Source organism: Dama dama, chromosome 1, assembly GCF_033118175.1.
Source record: "Dama dama isolate Ldn47 chromosome 1, ASM3311817v1, whole genome shotgun sequence".
Taxonomy (NCBI): Eukaryota; Metazoa; Chordata; class Mammalia; order Artiodactyla; family Cervidae; genus Dama; species Dama dama.
In genome coordinates this window covers 51,571,321-51,589,854 of record NC_083681.1, presented here as the reverse complement: position 1 = coordinate 51,589,854, position 18,534 = coordinate 51,571,321, and the positions used below count along the sequence as shown (strand labels likewise).

At 54.4% G+C, this 18,534-nt stretch overlaps 1 protein-coding gene across 4 annotated transcripts; it reads right to left on the bottom strand.

Annotated features, from left to right (window-relative positions):
* Positions 1-1,798: 1,798 nt before the first annotated feature.
* ATG16L2 (autophagy related 16 like 2) lies at positions 1,799-17,499 on the bottom strand. Of its 4 annotated transcripts, XM_061149582.1 has the most exons (18): positions 17,335-17,499; positions 15,362-15,461; positions 14,708-14,798; positions 9,170-9,243; positions 8,678-8,929; positions 8,499-8,564; positions 8,039-8,152; positions 6,999-7,061; positions 6,371-6,479; positions 5,872-5,977; positions 5,070-5,140; positions 4,742-4,813; positions 4,512-4,632; positions 4,076-4,181; positions 2,930-3,079; positions 2,671-2,718; positions 2,458-2,559; positions 1,799-2,148 (listed from the first exon to the last, which is right to left on the bottom strand). In XM_061149582.1, exons 1-18 carry the CDS (start codon positions 17,450-17,452, stop codon positions 2,061-2,063), a joined length of 1,851 nt encoding a protein of 616 aa, XP_061005565.1. In that variant the 5' UTR covers positions 17,453-17,499; the 3' UTR covers positions 1,799-2,060. The 4 variants fall into 4 exon arrangements, with proteins under 4 accessions (XP_061005565.1, XP_061005581.1, XP_061005574.1 ...); XM_061149598.1 differs by lacking the exon at positions 4,742-4,813; XM_061149591.1 differs by lacking the exon at positions 6,999-7,061.
* Positions 17,500-18,534: the final 1,035 nt, after the last annotated feature.

Sequence of the window (18,534 nt, the reverse complement as noted above, 5' to 3'; positions counted from 1 at the left end):
AGCTCAGTGACAGCGGCTGCTGGAAGCATTGGTCTTTCAGCCCCAGGAGCTGGGAGAATGGCCTCAGCAGACCTAGGCAAATGCTGACTCCTGGTGGCCGCTACAGACTTTGACTGTCAGTCTTGCCAAGTCCTCGAGTAAGAGAATTTAGTCACTTAATAAACATCTCCTGAAGCTTTCTCTGTGGCTCTGAGGCCTGATCCCAGAGAGGGCTTTGCTCCCATCCTGGCTTCCTTCAAGAGCTCCCTGACTGAGACAGAGGGAGGCAGACCCAAAGCAGGGAGGCACAGAGACAGAGGAGGCCCCTAGCTGGCCTGGCAGGTGAGGAAAGGCTCTCAGTGAGGGGATCCTGAAGGGCCAATTTGAATTAGGGGCTGGGCAGGAAGAATGTTCTGGGCAGAGAGAAAACCCTGTGTGAGACACTGCAGAGTGGCAAGGAAGTGAAGATGCAGCTGAGGCCAGCAGGGCCACATCCTGCGGGTAAGGAGTTTCTCTGCAGGCAGTGGAGAACTTCAAAGGGCCCGGTGTGTGACCAACATACATCCTCAGAAAGTCACTCTGGCTGTGGCAAGGAGGGGTCGAGGTTGGAGAGAGAGCAGGTCTAGGAGAAGGTGGCCTGCAGTGGCAGCAGGAATGGAAAGTTAGACACAACAGCCCCAGGCCTTGGTGCCTGAGAAGATGTGGGGTGTGGGGGGAAGAGATGATGCCTGGGAGGCAGCTGGGTGTGTCACCAGAGCCCAGGGGAGAGCTGGACCAAGGGTGGTGAGTGGGCTGGGATCAGCAGAGTGTAGATTTGGGTATCCAGTGTGCCAGGAACTTTACAAATACTAATACACTGAGTCTTTAAAACAATCTTTGAGGTAGATACTACTGTTGGCCCCTTTTACAGAGGAGGAAACTAAGGCACAAAGACATGAAGGTAACTTGCTCAAAATCATTCAGCTACTAAATAACAGAGCAGAGATTCAAACCCAGACAGTCTAGCTGCAGAGTCCAGGCTCTTAGCTCTCTCCTGCCCATCCTGGAAATGGTTTCCAAAACCTTGGAACTAGCAGCGGGACTCCCCAGGGAGGATTCTGTAAGGTAATAAAAGGAGGAGTTCCAGAGTAAAGCCTTTGAATCTCAACTAAGCAGACCCCCAGAGGTCAGCCCCCATCACTCAGAGACAGGCGTCCCCTTCGACACCTGGTGACCAGCAGTGGCTGTCCTGCTGACCCTCCTCCATGCCCTCTGTTGGGGAAGAAAGTGGAGTGCCCAGGTTCCACCCTACTAAGTCTGCTCCAGAGGCTTGTCATGTGGATTAAATCTGATGCTAAAGTAAATGAAGGCCCAGGCCCAGCCCATGGCTGTCCTCCCTGACACAGACACATGGAAGGTGTTTCCCACCCACTCCAGGGTCTGCCTCTGGGGCACGAACATGGCCCCAGGCTAAAGGCAGGCCTGGTATAGAGTACCTGACATCATTCTGGTTTTTTAGGCTTCTTTTCACAGGGCCCCCTCTAGGCTGTCTCTCTTGCTCCTCCTCTCAGAACTCACATGGTCCCTCCTCAGCCTGTCTACCCTGGGTACCTGAAGAGAGGGCCCAAGGACCAGGACTATCTTGGAGCACAGGTGAAATGTCCACGGCACCAAAAGCCACTGCCTTTGCTGCCTCTGGGCCTTTCTTCCCGCTGTCTCCTGATTAGACCACTCCACCCCAGCTCTGTGTGGAAGGGACAGGAGCCAAGCCTGGGTCTCCTTGTGCCTCCAGCCCAGAGGCTTCTCCATTCCCTGAATGCTGAAGAGAAGCAAGCAGACACCAGTTTAAATGCATTTTTTTTCCCACTCTTGCCAGGAAAGTGAAGAAACATAAAAAAACAAAATAATACTGTAATCCCCACCCCCCAACCCACACTTTGTTTTTAAACCAACAGGCCAGGTCCAGCCAGGCCTTCTTACTCATTAAACACCCTGAGCCGCCCCCACCCCGCTGCTAGCCCTGGAGTGTCTGGGGCAGTGGGAGACTCCTCCAGCTTCAGGCTTCGGACCCGAGCCTCAGCTCAGGCGGGGGAGTCCTGGCACTAGTGCCAGAGCACAACCTTCCTGGCCTGGTCCACGCTCACCACGTGGCTCCCAGAGTAGCACCAGGCCACGGCGTTGACAGCAGCGCTGAGGAGACAGAGAGGCAGGATTCAGGGGCGTCGGGAGCTGGCCCTGCCCCTTCTTACTGGACCTGGGCTGTCTGAGGCCCTCTCTGAGCCCATCACCTCACCTGTAAAGTGGGCTCTAAGAGCTGTGGTGGGAGTGGACCCAAGTGCACATGGGAAGGCACTGTGAACTGTGAAGGGCTCTGAGGGGGCAGGGATGGAAGGCAGGGGACAAGGGCCGGGGACTCCAGATCCCAAGCATGTCAGGACCTGGGATCAGCTTAGCAGGACTGGCCTTGGGGATGGGGTGGTGGTCAGTGACCATGCTCACCTGTGGGGTCCCCGAAGGCTACTCTCTAGTTTCCCAGTGTCTACATCCCAGATGTAAAGGGCTCCATCCCAGGAGCCTGCCAGCGCATAGCTTCTGTCTGGGCTGCAGGAGCCACAGCAGAGCAAAAGAGAAGAGACCAGAGGTAAGGACACGGACATGGAGACATCCAGACAGACAGGACACACTCAGGCATGGGTGTTCTCACGGACACACCTGAACACGGCTTTGGTCCAGTCGGAACCGCACTTGAAACCATCAGCCCTGAGAATAGACAGGTCAGGATGGAGGGGGCTGCCACTTCCTGCCCTCAGCCCAAAACTTAACAAACTTCCTGTCTGTCAAGGGCTTGGGCACCCCAGCAGGCCCTGGTCCAGAGGGGCCTCCACGGAGGGCCCCCCGCCAACAGGCCTTTCACAGGAGACAAGGCCCAGCTGCCCCAAAGCCACAGGGCCAGTGGGCACACGGCAGGTACCTGAACACCTGGCGGATGTTGCTGACACGCAGGTCGATGACCTTGAGTGTGTCATCTCGGGAACAACTGAGCAGATGCAGCTGGTCGTGGCTGAGGCTCAGGGAGGTGACCCGACCCTGCACAGGGATGACCTGGGTGCAGCCGGGCCCCCTGAGGAGCAGGAAAGGAGACGAGGGTGAGGAGCAATCACCTTGACAAGGCTGCTCCTGACAGACTAACAGAAGTCCAGAGGCACCCCTCAGGCCCCAAGGCTGACAACTAATCTCCCACCACAGCCAGCCCCCCTTCCAGGGGGAACTTCCTTGAAGCCAGAGCCCCTGAAACCCTTGAGCCACTAAAATAAGTACTGGGGGGAAAGCAATGAAAGTCTGTCTTTTAAACATGTGAAAGGGAGAGCAAAGGGTTTCAAAGGCAATTGCTACAGATAAGGAAGAAGAAGCCTGAGGCAGCCTGGCTCTAGCTCTGGTTCTTAGCCTTAGCTATTTTTATAAACCATTCAAGCCTGACGCTGGGCTCTCAGGTTCTTTTTGACTAAAAAGTGGTGACTACATGGGAACTGTGGTGTTGGAGAAGACTCTTGAGGATCCCTTGGACTGCAAAGAGATCCAACCAGTCCATCCTAAAGGAGATCAGTCCTGGGTATTCATTGGAAGGACTGATGTTGAAGCTGAAACTCCAATCCTTTGGCCACCTAATGCGAAGAGCTGACTCATTTGAAAAGACCCTGATGCTGGGAAAGATTGAGGGCAGGAGGAGAAGGGGACAACAGAGGGTGAGATGGTTGGATGGCATCACCGACTCGATGGACATGGGTTTGGTGGACTCCGGGAGTTGGTGATGAACAGGGAGGACTGGCATGCTGCAGTTCATGGGATCGCACAGAGTCGGACATGACTGAGCGACTGAACTGAACTGAACATGGGACTCGGTTGGCAAGACCCAGCAGAGTATGGTGGTTGGACCAAGGGTCAATAAGAAGGCATGATTCTCCAGAGGCTGCAAAGCCTTCAAGGGACCAAGCCCAGCACAGAGGCCACCAGAGCCTCACTTCCCCAAGGTACCCTCAGCTTCTCCATGGCCAGAAAAAGGAAGAGAACACAGGAGCCCTGTCCCCACCTCCCCTGCCCCTCAGCCTGCGCCTATCACCTGCTATCCCAGAACCGGATCTTCTGGTCATTGTGACCACTAATGATGACATGGTCCCAACACACCACGTCGTTACAGTAGGAAAGGACATTGATGGTCCTGGAACCTAAACCAAGGAGTAGAAAGAGCCCTGGACTCAGAGAAGGGTTATTATGAGCCAGCCCACTGGACGTGTGGAGAAGCTGAGGCCCAGAAGCCCCAGAGGTACAGTGTCCTCCCAGAACTATAACCCAGGCCCCTGTTTTCCAGCCCAAAGCCTGAGGTAACCAAGAAACTAGGGAAAGTGTCACCAATGGAGGACAGGAGAGGAGCCTTAAGAGGTTTCATCCCAAACGCCTGTAAGTCTTGGAGCCCCTCCCAGAGATCAGGTTGCAGCTCCCCATGGCCCGGCCTGCGAGGGTCCTGGTGGGTGGGGAAGGGGAGGGCTGGGCCTCACAGTAGGCTCGGCAGAGGTCCCACTCCTTCACTGTCCGGTCCCGGCTCCCGGTCACCGCCTGGTGCCTCGTCAGCTTGAATTTGGCAGCCGTCACCTTGTCTGTGTGTCCAGATAGTGTTTCCTGCACATCCCAGGGAAGTATCAAGGGGTATGGCCAAGATCCCATAACCAACCCCTCCACCCAAGGCATGACCCCTGTCCCCCAGGCTGCCTCCCCAGTCAGACCTCACCTTGGACTCTGCCTCCCCAACCTTCCAGAGCTGGGCAGCCTTATTGTAAGTAGCTGCCAGTAGCTGGGAGCCCTGGGGAGAAGGGAAGGGAAAAGAGAGATCCTGGGCCTGGCCAGAAAGCCGGAGTCGGGCCGCCTCAGCGCTTCCCCTGGCCCAGGTCACCCAGGCAGGCAGAGTAGAATCGAAGCCCAGGAGAAGGATTTATCCAGGCGCCCTCTCAGGACACATGGCCCTAGGATACCCATGATGTTCCCCCGGGTCCCAGAGCCCCACCTGCCCGGTGTGGAGACTCGGGGAGGGACATCCCATGCCACCCAGGTCCTCTCACCGAGGGGTCAAAGTCCACACTGGTGATGCTGCCGCCAGCTCCTTCAAGGGTCTGGTTGGCCTTCAGGCGCCCTGGGGGGACCAGGGGAAGGAACAAGCAAAATGAAGTCACTAATCTTGTGAAACAGAGGAGCCTGTACTGTGAGTGGGAAGATGAATCTCTCCCAAGTTAGAGGACAGAATTGCTGGGTCTGTTCTTGGGGGTGGGAAGATAGGGGTTGGGGGAGTCTAGCTAGAGGTTGCACCTTCCTGAACTGCCAGCAGGGGGCTGCAGGTCATCTCACAGATGTCTGGAGAGGACTAGAGAGAAGAGACTGTCCCTAGGTCACACAGCAAGCCAGGCCAGACAGCTGGGGACTTGCCTCCTCCAGGAAGCCTCTAGGAGCCAGCTTTCATTCCCCAGTGCACCCCGATCTGCAGAACACAGAGCAGACAGCTAACACTTGTCTCATAACTGAGTTCTGAGAGCTCAGTGATGCTAGGTAGCCTGGTGGACCCAAGAGACCTGCTCAAGGGTCTGTTCCTGTAGAATGTCCTGACATGGTATCCTCACCACCCCAACAGGGACCATCTGAGCTGAGCCCTGCCCACCATGCAGGCCTCGACTCCAGGAGGTAAGAGGCTCTGCCCTTCTTAGGAGCAGTGAGCCCAGAACTCTTGCCAAGGGGTCATCTGGCCACTGCCCACAAGGATGACCAGGTGAGGAGACACAAAGAGACCCAACACCTTTCCCAACAAGGAGCAAGCTGACGGTGAGGTCTGGAGAGAAAGGACTGAGCTTGCCTGTGGGCAGCGACCCTCACCTCCCACGACATTCCAGAGGAGGATGAGGCGGTCAGCCCCTCCGGTGGCCAGGAGGCTGCTGTTGGGGCCGAAACGAACAGCACTGACCTCGGAGAGGTGGGCATCCTGTGGGGAAAAGGGGAGGTCAGTGCTCCTGGTCCTCGCCTCATACGCCTCTTTGTGCACACTCACAGTCAGCTCTCTGTCACGCATCCTTGCACACATGGGGTCTCTCTCTGAACTCTGAGTTTCAAACTTGGCCCCACAGGGGCTCATCACCTCTGACTGGACCCTGGTAGCAGCCTCCTCCCATGTTCCAAGTACTCCCCTACCTGGCCTCCTGGCCTCCTGTCTCTCCCTCTCATTATAAAATGCCGAAGGGCTCCCAGCACAAGCTGTGGGAGGAAAACTCCTGCTCCCACTGAGGGGCCCATCCTTGCTTCCCTGGCCTCCTGAGACCACTCCTGGGACCTGCACTCCCATACTGTACCCCATGCACTTGGCCCAGCTCCTCCTTACCAGCACATCCTGAGCTTGGGTGGGAAGTCGGGCAGTCACACACACGGGGATGCTCTGGTATCGCTGCTCGGGGGCTCCCCCAATTGAGTGGCCTCTTCTCTTCTTGAAACTGGGGGTGGGGGTCAGGAGGGCATTCAGCAAGGCCTTCTGAGAGGGAGAAGGCCCTTCAAGCTCTCCTGAAGCAGCAGCAACAGGAAGCTGACACAGAAGGCGGCAGAACATGGCCAGCGGCACCGAGACAAGCACAGAGGCAGGGCAGGGCGGGGTTGGTGGACCCTGAGAAACCACGGAGCACTGTGACCCTGAACGAAGCCCTGACATTTCTGAGCCTCTGTTTCCCAAATGAGTGGTAGTTCCTGTCTGGCCTCACCTTGGAGCCCTTGGTCCCCTGTGAGGACCCTGGATGAAGGACAGAGCCCAGAAGATGGCCAGGCAGGAGCTAGGAATGAGGCCATGCACCCAGCTCCTGCCTCTGGGACTCAGCAGAGACTCACACACAAAGTGCTGGGCAGAGTATGGAAAGACAGACCAGGACTCATACACAGCCCAGGTCTGGGCTCCAGGAGTCTGACACAGGCATCCAAGGCGCCCAACACCTTCACACACACGGTACTGCACACACACTTACTCCAGAAGCCCCTTCACTACATCCACACAGCGGGACACCGTCAGGAAGGTGGCAGAGGCTGACCTGGGGCAGAACCAAGAGAGATGTTTAAGGGACTGGCCGGTGGGTGTGTGGACCGCAGTCATTCATCCCTACACTCTTGAGCCAGAACAAGAACTTACTCCTCCAATGCCAGGAAAGCACGGTGACCCGGAGCAGTCCCAGGAAGGTGGAGGAAGGCAGGGATTTGGAATGAAGTCTCCCAGTTTCACCATGATAGGTAAAAACTGCCTCACCACCTAGGTGCCCCCCAACAAAAGTCCATGGGAGGCTGAGATGGGACCTGTGGGGTAGGATGGAGGTGCCCCCAAGCTGAGATAGCACAAGGCTGGGGACAGGGGCGTGGGGAAACCTAGATCCCAGAAATACCCAGGAAAGCATGTGTCCTGAGAGGACCTGGCCCACCAGGGCTGCCAAGGCTTTGGGGACCAGCATCTCACGCCCCTCCCCAGGGTTCCTTCACCACCCTGAGGCCTGGACACCAGCAACCTGCAAGAAAGGGCTGGAGGAGGAGGGCAGTTTCAATGCCAGGCAAATCAAGCTAGATGGGGGAGATGGAGGGAGGGGCACCCAAGAACTGAAGCCTCAATCAGGTCCCACGCATGTGAGTTCACATCTACACATGCTTCACATGCATTCAGGTACGCTCACCTAAGTCTGTATACATACATGCTCTGATGTCCCCATGTATGTATACACATGTTTGTGACCGCTGAGCCTTGGACCTTGCCCACAGGTTCCCTCCTGTCACCCTCCTTCACCAACCTGCCATCCCACCCCCAGAGCTCTGGTTTTAGGAAGGAGAAAAAAGGAGTGAGGACAAAGGCTGGAGTCCCTGGCGTGGCACTGACCCCAAGGGGCTCCAGGTACTGAAGTTTTGGCTGCCCTGGGGTCCAAGTGTACCCCTGTCTCTGCTCAAACCCCTCTCAACCCAAAGGCTGGCCCAAGATCCTTTAGGAAGACTGGAGGGGGCCAGCTCAGAGCACTGGGACAGTCCTCACCTGAAGGGCCGCTTCCATTTCTCACCAGCCTCACTTTCCAGGGACCCTGGCTTAGCAGCCAGGACCAGAGTTTCTGCTTCCTCTCTGACCCCATCGCCTAGTGTGTCTGGGCTCCTGGGAGAGAGAATGAAGCTTAGGACGGCTAAGGGACCAGGCCAGCCCCTCCATTCCCCTGCGCCCTACTCGGAGAGGACGGGCATCCCCAGAGACGAGGGTCAGTGCGGGAGCACGTGTGGTGGCTCGCAGATGCTGGCTCCTAGGACCACCTGTGTCCGCAATTGCCCTGGGCTCAGTCTACCTGGGGGCTTCGGCACCATGACTGTGCACACTTGTGGTCAGGTGCACAGATGGCCGCAGGCAGGTGGGGGCGGGGTAGAACAGTAGCGGCCCCGGGACAGGGCATTGCAGAGCCCCCAGCGGAGGCTCGGCAGACAGGTCCCCAGCGCGTCCTCATTCTTACTCGCTTATGCTCACTGTCCGCTTGGCTGCCTTCTTCAGTTCCTGGGACACCCGCGCTTGCTTGGCCCTGGGATAGAAAAGCCTCCAGAGTCGAGTGGTTCCCGTGTCGGGACAGGGGGATCGGGCCCCTCCCCGACCAGGCCAGTTCGCCTCCCAGACTGACCCTCGGGGCGCTCTCACCTTTCCCGGCGCTCGTTGCGCAGGTTGCGCTCGGCGGCGGCGCGCGCCTTGCGCTGCACCAGCCGCTCCAGCAGGTCGCGCGCCTCCTCCTCGAGCTTGCGCAGAGCCGCCTCCTGGTGCCCGACGCGCGCGCGCAGCGCCTCGTAAGCCGCCCGCTGCTCCTCGTTCAGCGCGCGCCGCGCGTGCACCTGTCCGGCCTCCTTCGCCCGAGCCTCCTCCAGCTGCTCCACGCGGGCCTTCAGAGCTGCCAGCCTAGAGGACCGGGAGGACCTCCGTCACCACCCTGGGGGAACCGGCCTGAAAGCTGGGACAGACTTGCCCCTGGCCACAAGGCCAGCGCGGAGGCTAAGCCATGTCTCCCTCGAAGTCCTACAGCTCCCGGCCTCTGCGACCAGCCACAGGCCTAGGGGGCGTTACGCCGTCGGGCTCTTCTGGAGACCCGCGGGGTGACCCGGTGCCCCCAACCCCGGCAGTGATGGCCCGGAGCCTCACCTGCTCTGCCGCTCCTCCAGCTGCGACTCCAAAGTGCCCAGGGTTGCTCTCTTCTCCACCACCTGGTAGGCCATCTGCAGCGGCGGAGGCGCGGGACAGGTAGGCATGGGCGCCTCTGGGCAGAGCCTCCAGCCCCTCTCCGGTGGGAGAGGCTGGTAGGATGGGGTCTGCCTCTCTTCCCAGCCGCCCCCTAGCTCAGCAGAAAGTTGGGAAGCAGACAGCTAAGGCATCAAGCACAGGAATACACTGCTGTTTCAGGGATCCGCGGAAGGGCCTTCCGCTCTGGAGACTTACACCTGAGTTTCACTCCTTGCAGCGCCACTTTTCTCTGTGACCCGCGGTAGTGATTTAACCGCTCTGAACCTGTCCAACGTGAAAGCAGTGCTTACCTCGTAGGGTAACACTGAATTACTATAAGGAATAGTATTTCAAATAATGGTGACTGGTTATACAGCACTTAATGTGTGCTGGGTCTTGTTCTGAGCACTCTACAGTACCAACTCTTTTATAATCTGGTAGTTACTGCCATTCTCCCCAGTTTACAGATGAGGACATTGACACTTCTCTAGTTAAGTGTCTTGCCCAAAGTCATACAGCTAAGTGGCTGAACTGTTATCTGAACCCAGACCACCTAGCATGCTCCAAGTAAAGGGCTGCAAGTGTTCAAGGGATGTGTGTTCTGTTCCCCACCTCTCCAAGCCCTGGCTTACCAAGCATAAATCCCAGAGAGCAACAAGATGCTCTGAGCAGAGGCACACAGGCTAAGAATTGGAATGGACTGTGGGAGCACAGAGCCCAGACTGAATACTGGAGCTGCCCCCCAGCCCCAGAGTCAGGGGAGGGTCATCTTATCTGTCGCCCGCCTTACTGAACAGTCCATCCAAGAGCCAAGACCTGGGGAAACCACAGAGCTGAAGGGTCAGTGGGAGAGACAGATGCTTAGAGAAGCATTTTCCAGCACCATGGCAAGAGGAACATGAAAGCACTAAAGCTGGGGGTTCTTGCTGCTAACCTGTCCCTATGTTCTTCCTCATGTGGGCCTGGTGAGAGAAGAGCTGAGGAGCAAGGTTGGTGTCTACCTGCACTGACTCCCTCTGTAAGTGGGCTGAGGTAGGCGCCTTGCACATTCAAGGTCTATAACTGGCCCAGTTTTGGGGTTTTTTTTTTTTTTTTTTTTAATATTTATTTAGATGTGCCAGGTCTTAGCTGCAGCACATGAGATCTCAGTTGCGGCATACAGGATCTAGTTCCCTGACCAAGAATTGAACCTGCACCCCCTGCTTTAGGAGGCATGGAGTCTTAGCCACTGCACCACCAGGGAAGTCCCTGGCCCAGTTTATAACATTTATAATTCCTTCCACCATTAAACAATCTGACCATCACTTCTGTTTCCTCACCTATCATATACTTTCATTGATGTTTTGGGATTCAGTATTTTTTGATGCTTTTCAAAATCCAAATAATAGAGGTGGAAAACAGATTAGTGGTTAGGAGTTAGGGATGGTCTGAGGAGAGGGCTGAGTTGTGACTAAAATGGGGTGGTCACGAACTCGTGCTGTATCTTGATGGGCACACAAATCTACACAGGTGGCACAATGACAAAGAACTATATACACTTCATACTAACATCTGTTCCCTGATTGTGTGTACTGCAGTCAGGCATAAGCTGTAACCAAGGGGAGGTACTGGGTAAATGGCTGCACAGGACCTCTCCGCTGTCTTTGCAATTTCCGGTGGATCTAAAATTATTTCAATAAAAAGTTAAAACGATAATGCATGCTTGTTTTGATATGTGAAACAGTACTGAGAATTAAAGAAAAAATCTCTCCTTGTCTCTTGGCATATCCAATGGGAACTGACTGGTTTGTATCTGAGGATGTCATGAGGAGGGAGTGCTGAGGACAAGGGGTGCCTGGAAGTATCCCAGACAAAGGGAACCAGGAGCTCAGGGACAAGAGAGTGGCAGGAAATGCAACCTGAGGCTGGAGAACTCAACTGGGGAGCCAGGCTAAGCTTTGGAAAATATACACCAAACTGATAATGGGGAGAGTGGTGAAAGGGGCTTTTACTTTTTTACTCTATGGGCTTCTGTTCTCTTGAAATGTTCACAACAAGCATGCATTTGTGTATTACTTGTCTTTTTTAATAGAGATCATTTTTTATTATTAAAAATATATCACTCTGAGTGCTGAATGGAGAATGGAGGGGGTTCCAAAAGAGGAGTTATCCAGAGAGTAATAAGAATAACTTGTACCAGGTCAGATAGGGTACAGGAAGTGGAAGCTGATGGATTTGGAGGCAGGATCAATGAGCTGGTGACTAGCTCAGGATGGATGGAAGGTTGCAAGCGGGCAGAGGTGACCTGGGTTTCCCGACTGATAACTACCAATGGAGGGGGGAATGATCTACCTCATTTTCTTAAGTATCCTTTAAAAAAAAAAAAAAAAAAAAAACTATTTATTTAGGTGTGCCAGGTCTTTGTTGTGGCATGTGGATCAAACCCAGGCCCCTTGCATTGGGAGTGTGGAGTTTTAGCCACTGGACCACCAGGGAAGTCCCATTGTTGTTCAGTCACTAAGTCATGTCCGACTCTTTGTGACCCCATGAACTGCAGCATGCCAGGCTTCCTGTCCTTCACTATCTCCCTAGTTTGCTCTAAGTCATGTCCACTGAGTCAGTGATGCCATGCAACCATCTCATCCTCTGTCTCCCCCTTCTTCTCTTGCCCTCAATCTTTCCCAGTATCAGGGTCTTTTCCAGTGAGTTGGCTCTTTGCATCAGGTGGCCAAAGTATCTACCTCATTTATCACCTAGTCTGTAAATATTCATCAGCATTACTGTGGAGACAGACACCAGAGATATAATGGAGGCAAAGCAAAGACATCTCAATCCTTGGGGCACTCACAGCCCAGAAGGGAGCTCAGATGTTTGAGAATCACCTCTCAAATGTGGTTGCTACTACAGTAGGGGCTCTGAGGGAGAGGCTCTCCCTGGGCTCATAGTCCCAGCTGGACATTAGTTGAGCAAGTGACCTGGCAATCCTTCAAGCTGGCTTCAGCAGTATGTGAACCGAGAACTTCCAGATGTACAAGCTTAGTTTAGAAAAGACGGAGGAACCAGAGATCAAATTGCCAACATTCACTGGATCATAGAGAAAGCAAGGAAATTCCATAAAGACATCGATCTCTGCTTCATTGACTACCCTAAAGCCTTTGATTGTATGGATCACAACAAACTGTGGAAAATTCTTAAAGAGATGGGAATACCAGACCACCTTACCTGCCTTCTGAGAAAACCTGTATGTGGGTCTAGAAGCAACAGTTAGAACCGGATATGACAAAATGGACTGGTTCAAAATTGAGAAAGAGGTATGTGAAGACTATATATTGTCACCCTGCTTATTTAACTTTTATGCAGAGTACATCATGCCGGGCTCAAAGAAGCACAAGTTGGAATCACAAGATTGCCAGAAGAAATATCAACAACTTGAGATATGCAGATGATACCACCCTAAAGGCAGAAAGTGAAGAGGAACTAAAGAGCCTCTTGATGAAGGTGAAAGAGGAAAGTGAAAAGGCTGGCTTAAAACTCAACATTCAAAAAATGAAGATCATGGCATCTGGTCCCATCACTTCATGGGGAAACAATGGAAACAATGACAGATTTTATTTTCTTGGGCTCCAAAATCACTGCAGATGGTGACTGCAGCCATGAAATTAAAAGATGCTTGCTTGTTGGAAGGAAACCTATGACAAAACCTAGACAGTGTATTAAAAAGCAGAGACATCTGTTGATGTATGGCAGAAACTAACACAATATTGTAAAGCAATTATCCATCAATTAAAAATAAATATTTTTTTTAGAAAGTAAAAAAAAAAATGCAGAGACATCACTTTGCCAATGAAGGTCCATATAGGCAAATATATGGTTTTTCTAGTAGTCATGTATATGGATGTAAAATTTGGACCATAAAGAAGACTGGGCACCAAAGAATTGATGCTTTTGAATTGTGGTGTTGGAGAAGACTCTTGAGAGTCCCTTGGACTGCAAGGAGATCAAACCAGTCGATCCAAAGGAAAAAATACCCTAAATATTCATTGGAAGGACTGATGCTGAAGCTGACACTCCAATACTTCAGTCACCTGATTCGAAGAGCTGACTCATTGGAAAAGTCCCTGATGCTGGGAAAGACTGAGGGCAGGAGGAGAAGAGGAAGACAGATGAGATGGTTGGATAGTATCAATAACTCAATGGACCTGAGTTTGAGCAAACGCTGGGAGATAGCGAAGGACAGGGAAGCCTGGTGTGCTGTAGTCCATGGGGTTACAAAGAATTGGACACAACTTAGTGACTGAACAACAATATCTAGGTAGGTATTTAATTGCTCCTTGGTGGCTCAGAGGTTAAAGCATCTGCCTGCAATGTGGGAGACCTGGGTTCGATCCCTGGGTCGGAAAGATCCCCTGGAGAAGGAAATGGCAACCCACTCCAGTATTCTTGTCTGGAGAATCCCATGGACAGAGGAGCCTGGTGGGCTACTGTCCATGGGGTCGCAAAGAGTTGGACACGACTGAACAACTTCACTTCACTTCACTTCAGCCTCCTCCAGTGGACTAGAAGCTTCATGGGGCCAGGTCTTGTTTACTGCTGCACTGCCTGTGCCTTGAATATAGTACTTGTCAATAAATATTTGTTGACAGAATGAATGGAGATCACGGAAAGCAGATTCATGTAGGCGAGAGTTCAGATCCTGGCTCTACCTCTCAAAGCCTCTGCTTCCTCTGAAACCATAAAGTAAAGGATTAGCTGAAATAATGCTTAACCCAGTATCATCAATGTGGTGTTGACCATATTATTACAGGGGCGACGATGAGTCTGATTTTAGATATGAAGTCCAAAAAGCAGCTGAGAAAGAGTCTGGAGCTCCTAGGAGAAGTCTGAGCTAGAGATGGATCTGGGAGTTAGCAAACACAGAAAGTCCATGGGAGTCAGTGAACCCACCCAAGTTCTAAAGAACACCCACATCTACAGGGAGGGGGATAAAGAGGAGGGAAACTAGCCAGAAAAGGAAGTTCAGAAGTAACAGAAGCCAAGAGACACCATGGCAGCAGGAGAGGTGGGGTTGGGGGGCGGGGGGTCAGTGTCAGGTAGAGGTAGCACACCCTGCCATGGAGGTGAACCACCTTAATTTTAGTCTGCAAATGTGTATTGAGCGTCAGTTGGTGCTGGGCCCCAGGGTTTGCAGGGCAAGTGATGAGCAGAGCAGGCTGAACCATCCAAGGGGAACAGAGACTGCCTGTTTCCTGCACACCTCACACCCCGAGCTCTCACCTCACTTCCTCCAGCTGCTGTTGGAGCCCACTTCATCCTGGGCTTCCAGGGCCAAGCTCCAGAGCACTCTGAGCCCTGTCTGGCCTCAAGGCATTGGACTTGGGGAATCTCCCTCACTTTGCTGGCTCCCTTGGACCACATCTCCCAGCCTCAAAGTTCTGGATCCTGGGCCCACCCCATTCTCTCTTAGACCCCTGCCCCGCCTACCTCTCCACACACCAGCCGGAGCCCCTCCGCCTCCTCTTGCCACTTCACCCTCAGAGCTGCTGGTGATAGGCCTTGGTCTGACTCCTTCTCCCTGCCAACCAATCAGAGTGGTGTTCATGTTCCCACCATTCACCCAGAGGATGCACATGAAAAGTCTGAAGTCAGAGCTAGGCATTTTCTCCTGAGGACGGTGGGAGTCTGAAAGTCAGCAGAGGAAAGATCAAATCTCCAGGAACTGGAGCTGCCCATGACTCCTCTGCTCTGGGCTTGCCCCAGAGTTCCCCTTCCAGGACCCCTCTGAAGAAGCATCTCCCAACTCTGAGCCCCAACCCATCCCTAGTTCTCATTTTCACTCCTTCTTTGGCATAGGTGGCATCATGTACTTTCTGTAAGCATCAGGTAAGAAGCAGGCAAACAAAAAGACAGATGTGCGGAGGGGCTGGGGCGGAGGAGGTGGGATAAAGGCCAAGAGATGAACTGAGAGGGACATTCTAAGCAGCTGGCCTGGGGGAAGGCTCAAGAGCCTGCCTCCCCTTCCCCTGGACAGCAGCCAAGGGCCAATGAGGTGCCAGGGAGAGAATGAACCCAGCAGAGGCAGTGGGGGCAGGGCCTGGGCACAGGAAGCCCATTGTGACCACAGACACAAACACTCACCAGGGACCCTGGTGGACAGCGGGAGTGACATCGTCTGGCTCTGGCTGCAGCTTCTCTGAGAATCGGGCCAGCAGTTCAGCTTTCTCCAGGAGGCGGTTATCTAGGGGTGCAAAAGGGTGAGCCTGGAGCAGAGGTGGACACTTTCCAGCAGACCCCAGGCAGACAAGTTACCTCTCTGGCTGGGAGGGCTGCAGGAGTCCAGAGATGCAGAAGGGGGAGCCACTGGCAGGCTGGGTTCTGCCTTGCCTGCAGGGGGTTAGTGTAGCTTCATCAGAACCTCCAGCCCTTGCACAGCCTCCTAAGAGCATAGCCCCCCAGCCTTCCCAGAAGACCTGCTCTCCCAGGGACAGAGAAGGACAACAATTAGGGGAAAGGAGATAGCTGGCCAATGCCTGCTGAGGGAAGGAAGAGGCCAGGGGTTGATTCAACCTCCCCCAAGGCAGGGCCTGGCCCAAGAGTGATGAAACAAACTAAGCTCCACTAGCCTGTGGCCTTTGGCAAGATGCTTCCCTTCCAGGAGCTCTAACTTTCTGTATCAGTACTGAAAAACAGTCCTGACTTCCCCTGGGTTGTTGTAAGTTTCCCCTCAGGCCAGAACAGAAAGTTCTTCAGTTTGGTAGTTTCTGTTACAGACCCTGGAATACAACCCCTCCACCCCATCCCTGGCCATTTCCTCTTTTCTCACCAGTTTCAGGGTGGGGTAGAGATGAGACCCAGGCCTGACTCCTCAGCCCCTTTCCCTCTCCCTGTACCCTACCGGTCACCTAGGTCAATCACCTAGGTTGCTGGCCTTGTTCTCACACAAAACCCCACCCAAGCCCCAGGGCATTGTTCTGGCCCCCCTAGCAAATCTAAAGAGGATGCCATTTTGCCCACTTTATGAGTGAGAAATCCGAGGCTTAGGGCTAAGATTTGTCCAGGACCACAAAGAAGACTGGACCTGCATTGTCTCTGAGTTCAGCCCTCCAGGATCACTCCACTCCCACAGATTTGCAGCTTCCAGGGGGTGGGTGGGAGTGACTCCTCTCTCACATTGGAGGGTTCCATTGTCCATCAGAGCAGTGGAGAAGTGAGGCTGCCTACAGGTAGAGGGCTGGCCTCACATCTCCAAACGGAGAGGACCAACAGCTTGGAAGGTTGCAAAGAAGTGTCCCAGGACAAGAGCAATAAGTTCAGTTGTGGGGCTGGGAGAAATGGTTAAGCAGCAGCCAAGATTAGGACCAGTGTTGGAGTTGGAGGGACTGTGGTTAGACTTTGAACCTCAGACATACAATCTCAGATAACCAGAGGTGCACACACAGATGCACACCTGCTCATCCTGGCTTGAACTGCCACACCTCTTCCTGACCAGCTCCCCAGAAACAACTCTCAGAACCTGACTTCCCCAAACTCAGCCACCTCCCTCCGCAGCCTGGAGCCCCTGCTTCCCCCTCAGGCTGAGGTTGGTTGGGCACAGAAATGCTCCAAAAACCTGAGCCAGGATCACCTGTCCGTTGCGAAGCCTCAGACTCTTGAGCTCCCTCTCTAGAGATTCAGAGTTTAGAAGTAGCTGTTCTGGCCAGTCCCGAGATCTTTCACTGTGCTTATGGGAACCAAATGGACTGATCAGAGTGATCAGGTCCTGGGGACTTCCCAAGAAGGGGAAGACTTAAGACCCTAAAAATCCAACACTCGCTTATGAACCCGTGCATAGGAAGCCCAGCCCGTCCCAGGCTCTGAGGGGCGAGGAAGAGCGGGAGAACCAGGAGGGAGCTCGGTCCAGGAGGGGCGTTCTCCACAGAGCCTGGATCGGAAAAGGTAGGAACGCTGGCTAGTCGGAGATGGGGCGTAACAGACAGCGGGGCCAGAAGGCCCCAGGCTTCGGAGGCGAAAAGGCATCGGTGCACTTGAGTCACAACCGGAAGAACCAGCCAAACCCTCTCCCCGGGCCGGAGCCCCATCCCCTCGACGGTCCCCGGGCGCAGTGCACTCACAGGCCGGCACCAGCTCCAGGAATAGGGCCTTTTGCGTTCGATCCCGCTGTCGAAGCTGCCGCACGATATGGCGCTTCCAGCGGGCGGTGGGGGCGCCGGGGTCGCCGGGCCCCTCCATGGCCGCCCTCTCCGACCAGCACCGCGCGCGGTTCCAGTCAAGGGAGGCGCGGCCGGGCAGGGGCGGGGCTCCGCGGGGACTCCGTGACGTCAGGGGGCGGGCCGCGGCGGGGAATCCCCGGGTTGTACCAAGTGCGATCCTGGGGGGAGAACGTAATGAAACCGGGAGGGAACCGCCGACGGGGTCTAGACCACCAGGAGTCCACAAAAAGTCTCACCTCCGTGGGGGCTCCTGTGGCAGTCGGAGCTGTGAGCAAGAACCGAGATCGGAGCCTCTGGGACGGCTTCCCCTCTCTTGTTGGCGCGCTCCGCAGGCGAGCCTCAGGGGGGCGGGGCCTGTGTTCCTTAACCCCAGCGCGCCCGGACCGAAGTCAACAATAATAGACACTCTGGACCAGGCGGTGCAGTAAACTGGGGACCTGGAGATCCCCTCACACCGGGACCCTGCCCTCGAGGCGCTCAAGATCCGTGAGGGGTGGCCACACAGACAGAAGGCAGACAGTGTGAAACAGCGAGATACGAAATTACGGAAAAGGAAGGGACTGAGGGACGAGGCCCTGCTTTGCGGAGGTGATGGCACTGATATGGGTCATGAGGGGTGAAATAGGAATTGGCCGAGAGAAACGGATACCAGGCAGCGAGCGAGAAGAACAAACGCAGAGCCTTGAGGAAATAAAAGCTTCCAGTAGATTCGGGCCCGGAAGGACGGGAGGCGGAACTGCCCTTGTCCGGAGCAAGGTTTTAGACTTCAGTTCATCACAGAAAATTTACGACCTTTAAAGTAAAGGAATGCAGCTGATTTCATCGAGCAAACCCCTGGCCCAGAGGGGAGAAAAGGCTTTCCTGAGACTGCACAAGAGTGGATGGCTGAGCCGGCCAGCAGTGTCCAGACTCAGGGCTGCACCTATCACTCCATGTGGGCGGCTCTGGAAGAGCGGCAGCATCTCTTGCTGGTACACTCACTTGAGTCATCAGCTTGCAGGGAACTGTGATAAAACTGTCTCCAGCAAGAACCCCAGTCCAGAGCTCTGCAAACAGGCTGCTGTGAAGTATGAAAGGAGTGATTCAATGGAGCCCTGCAGG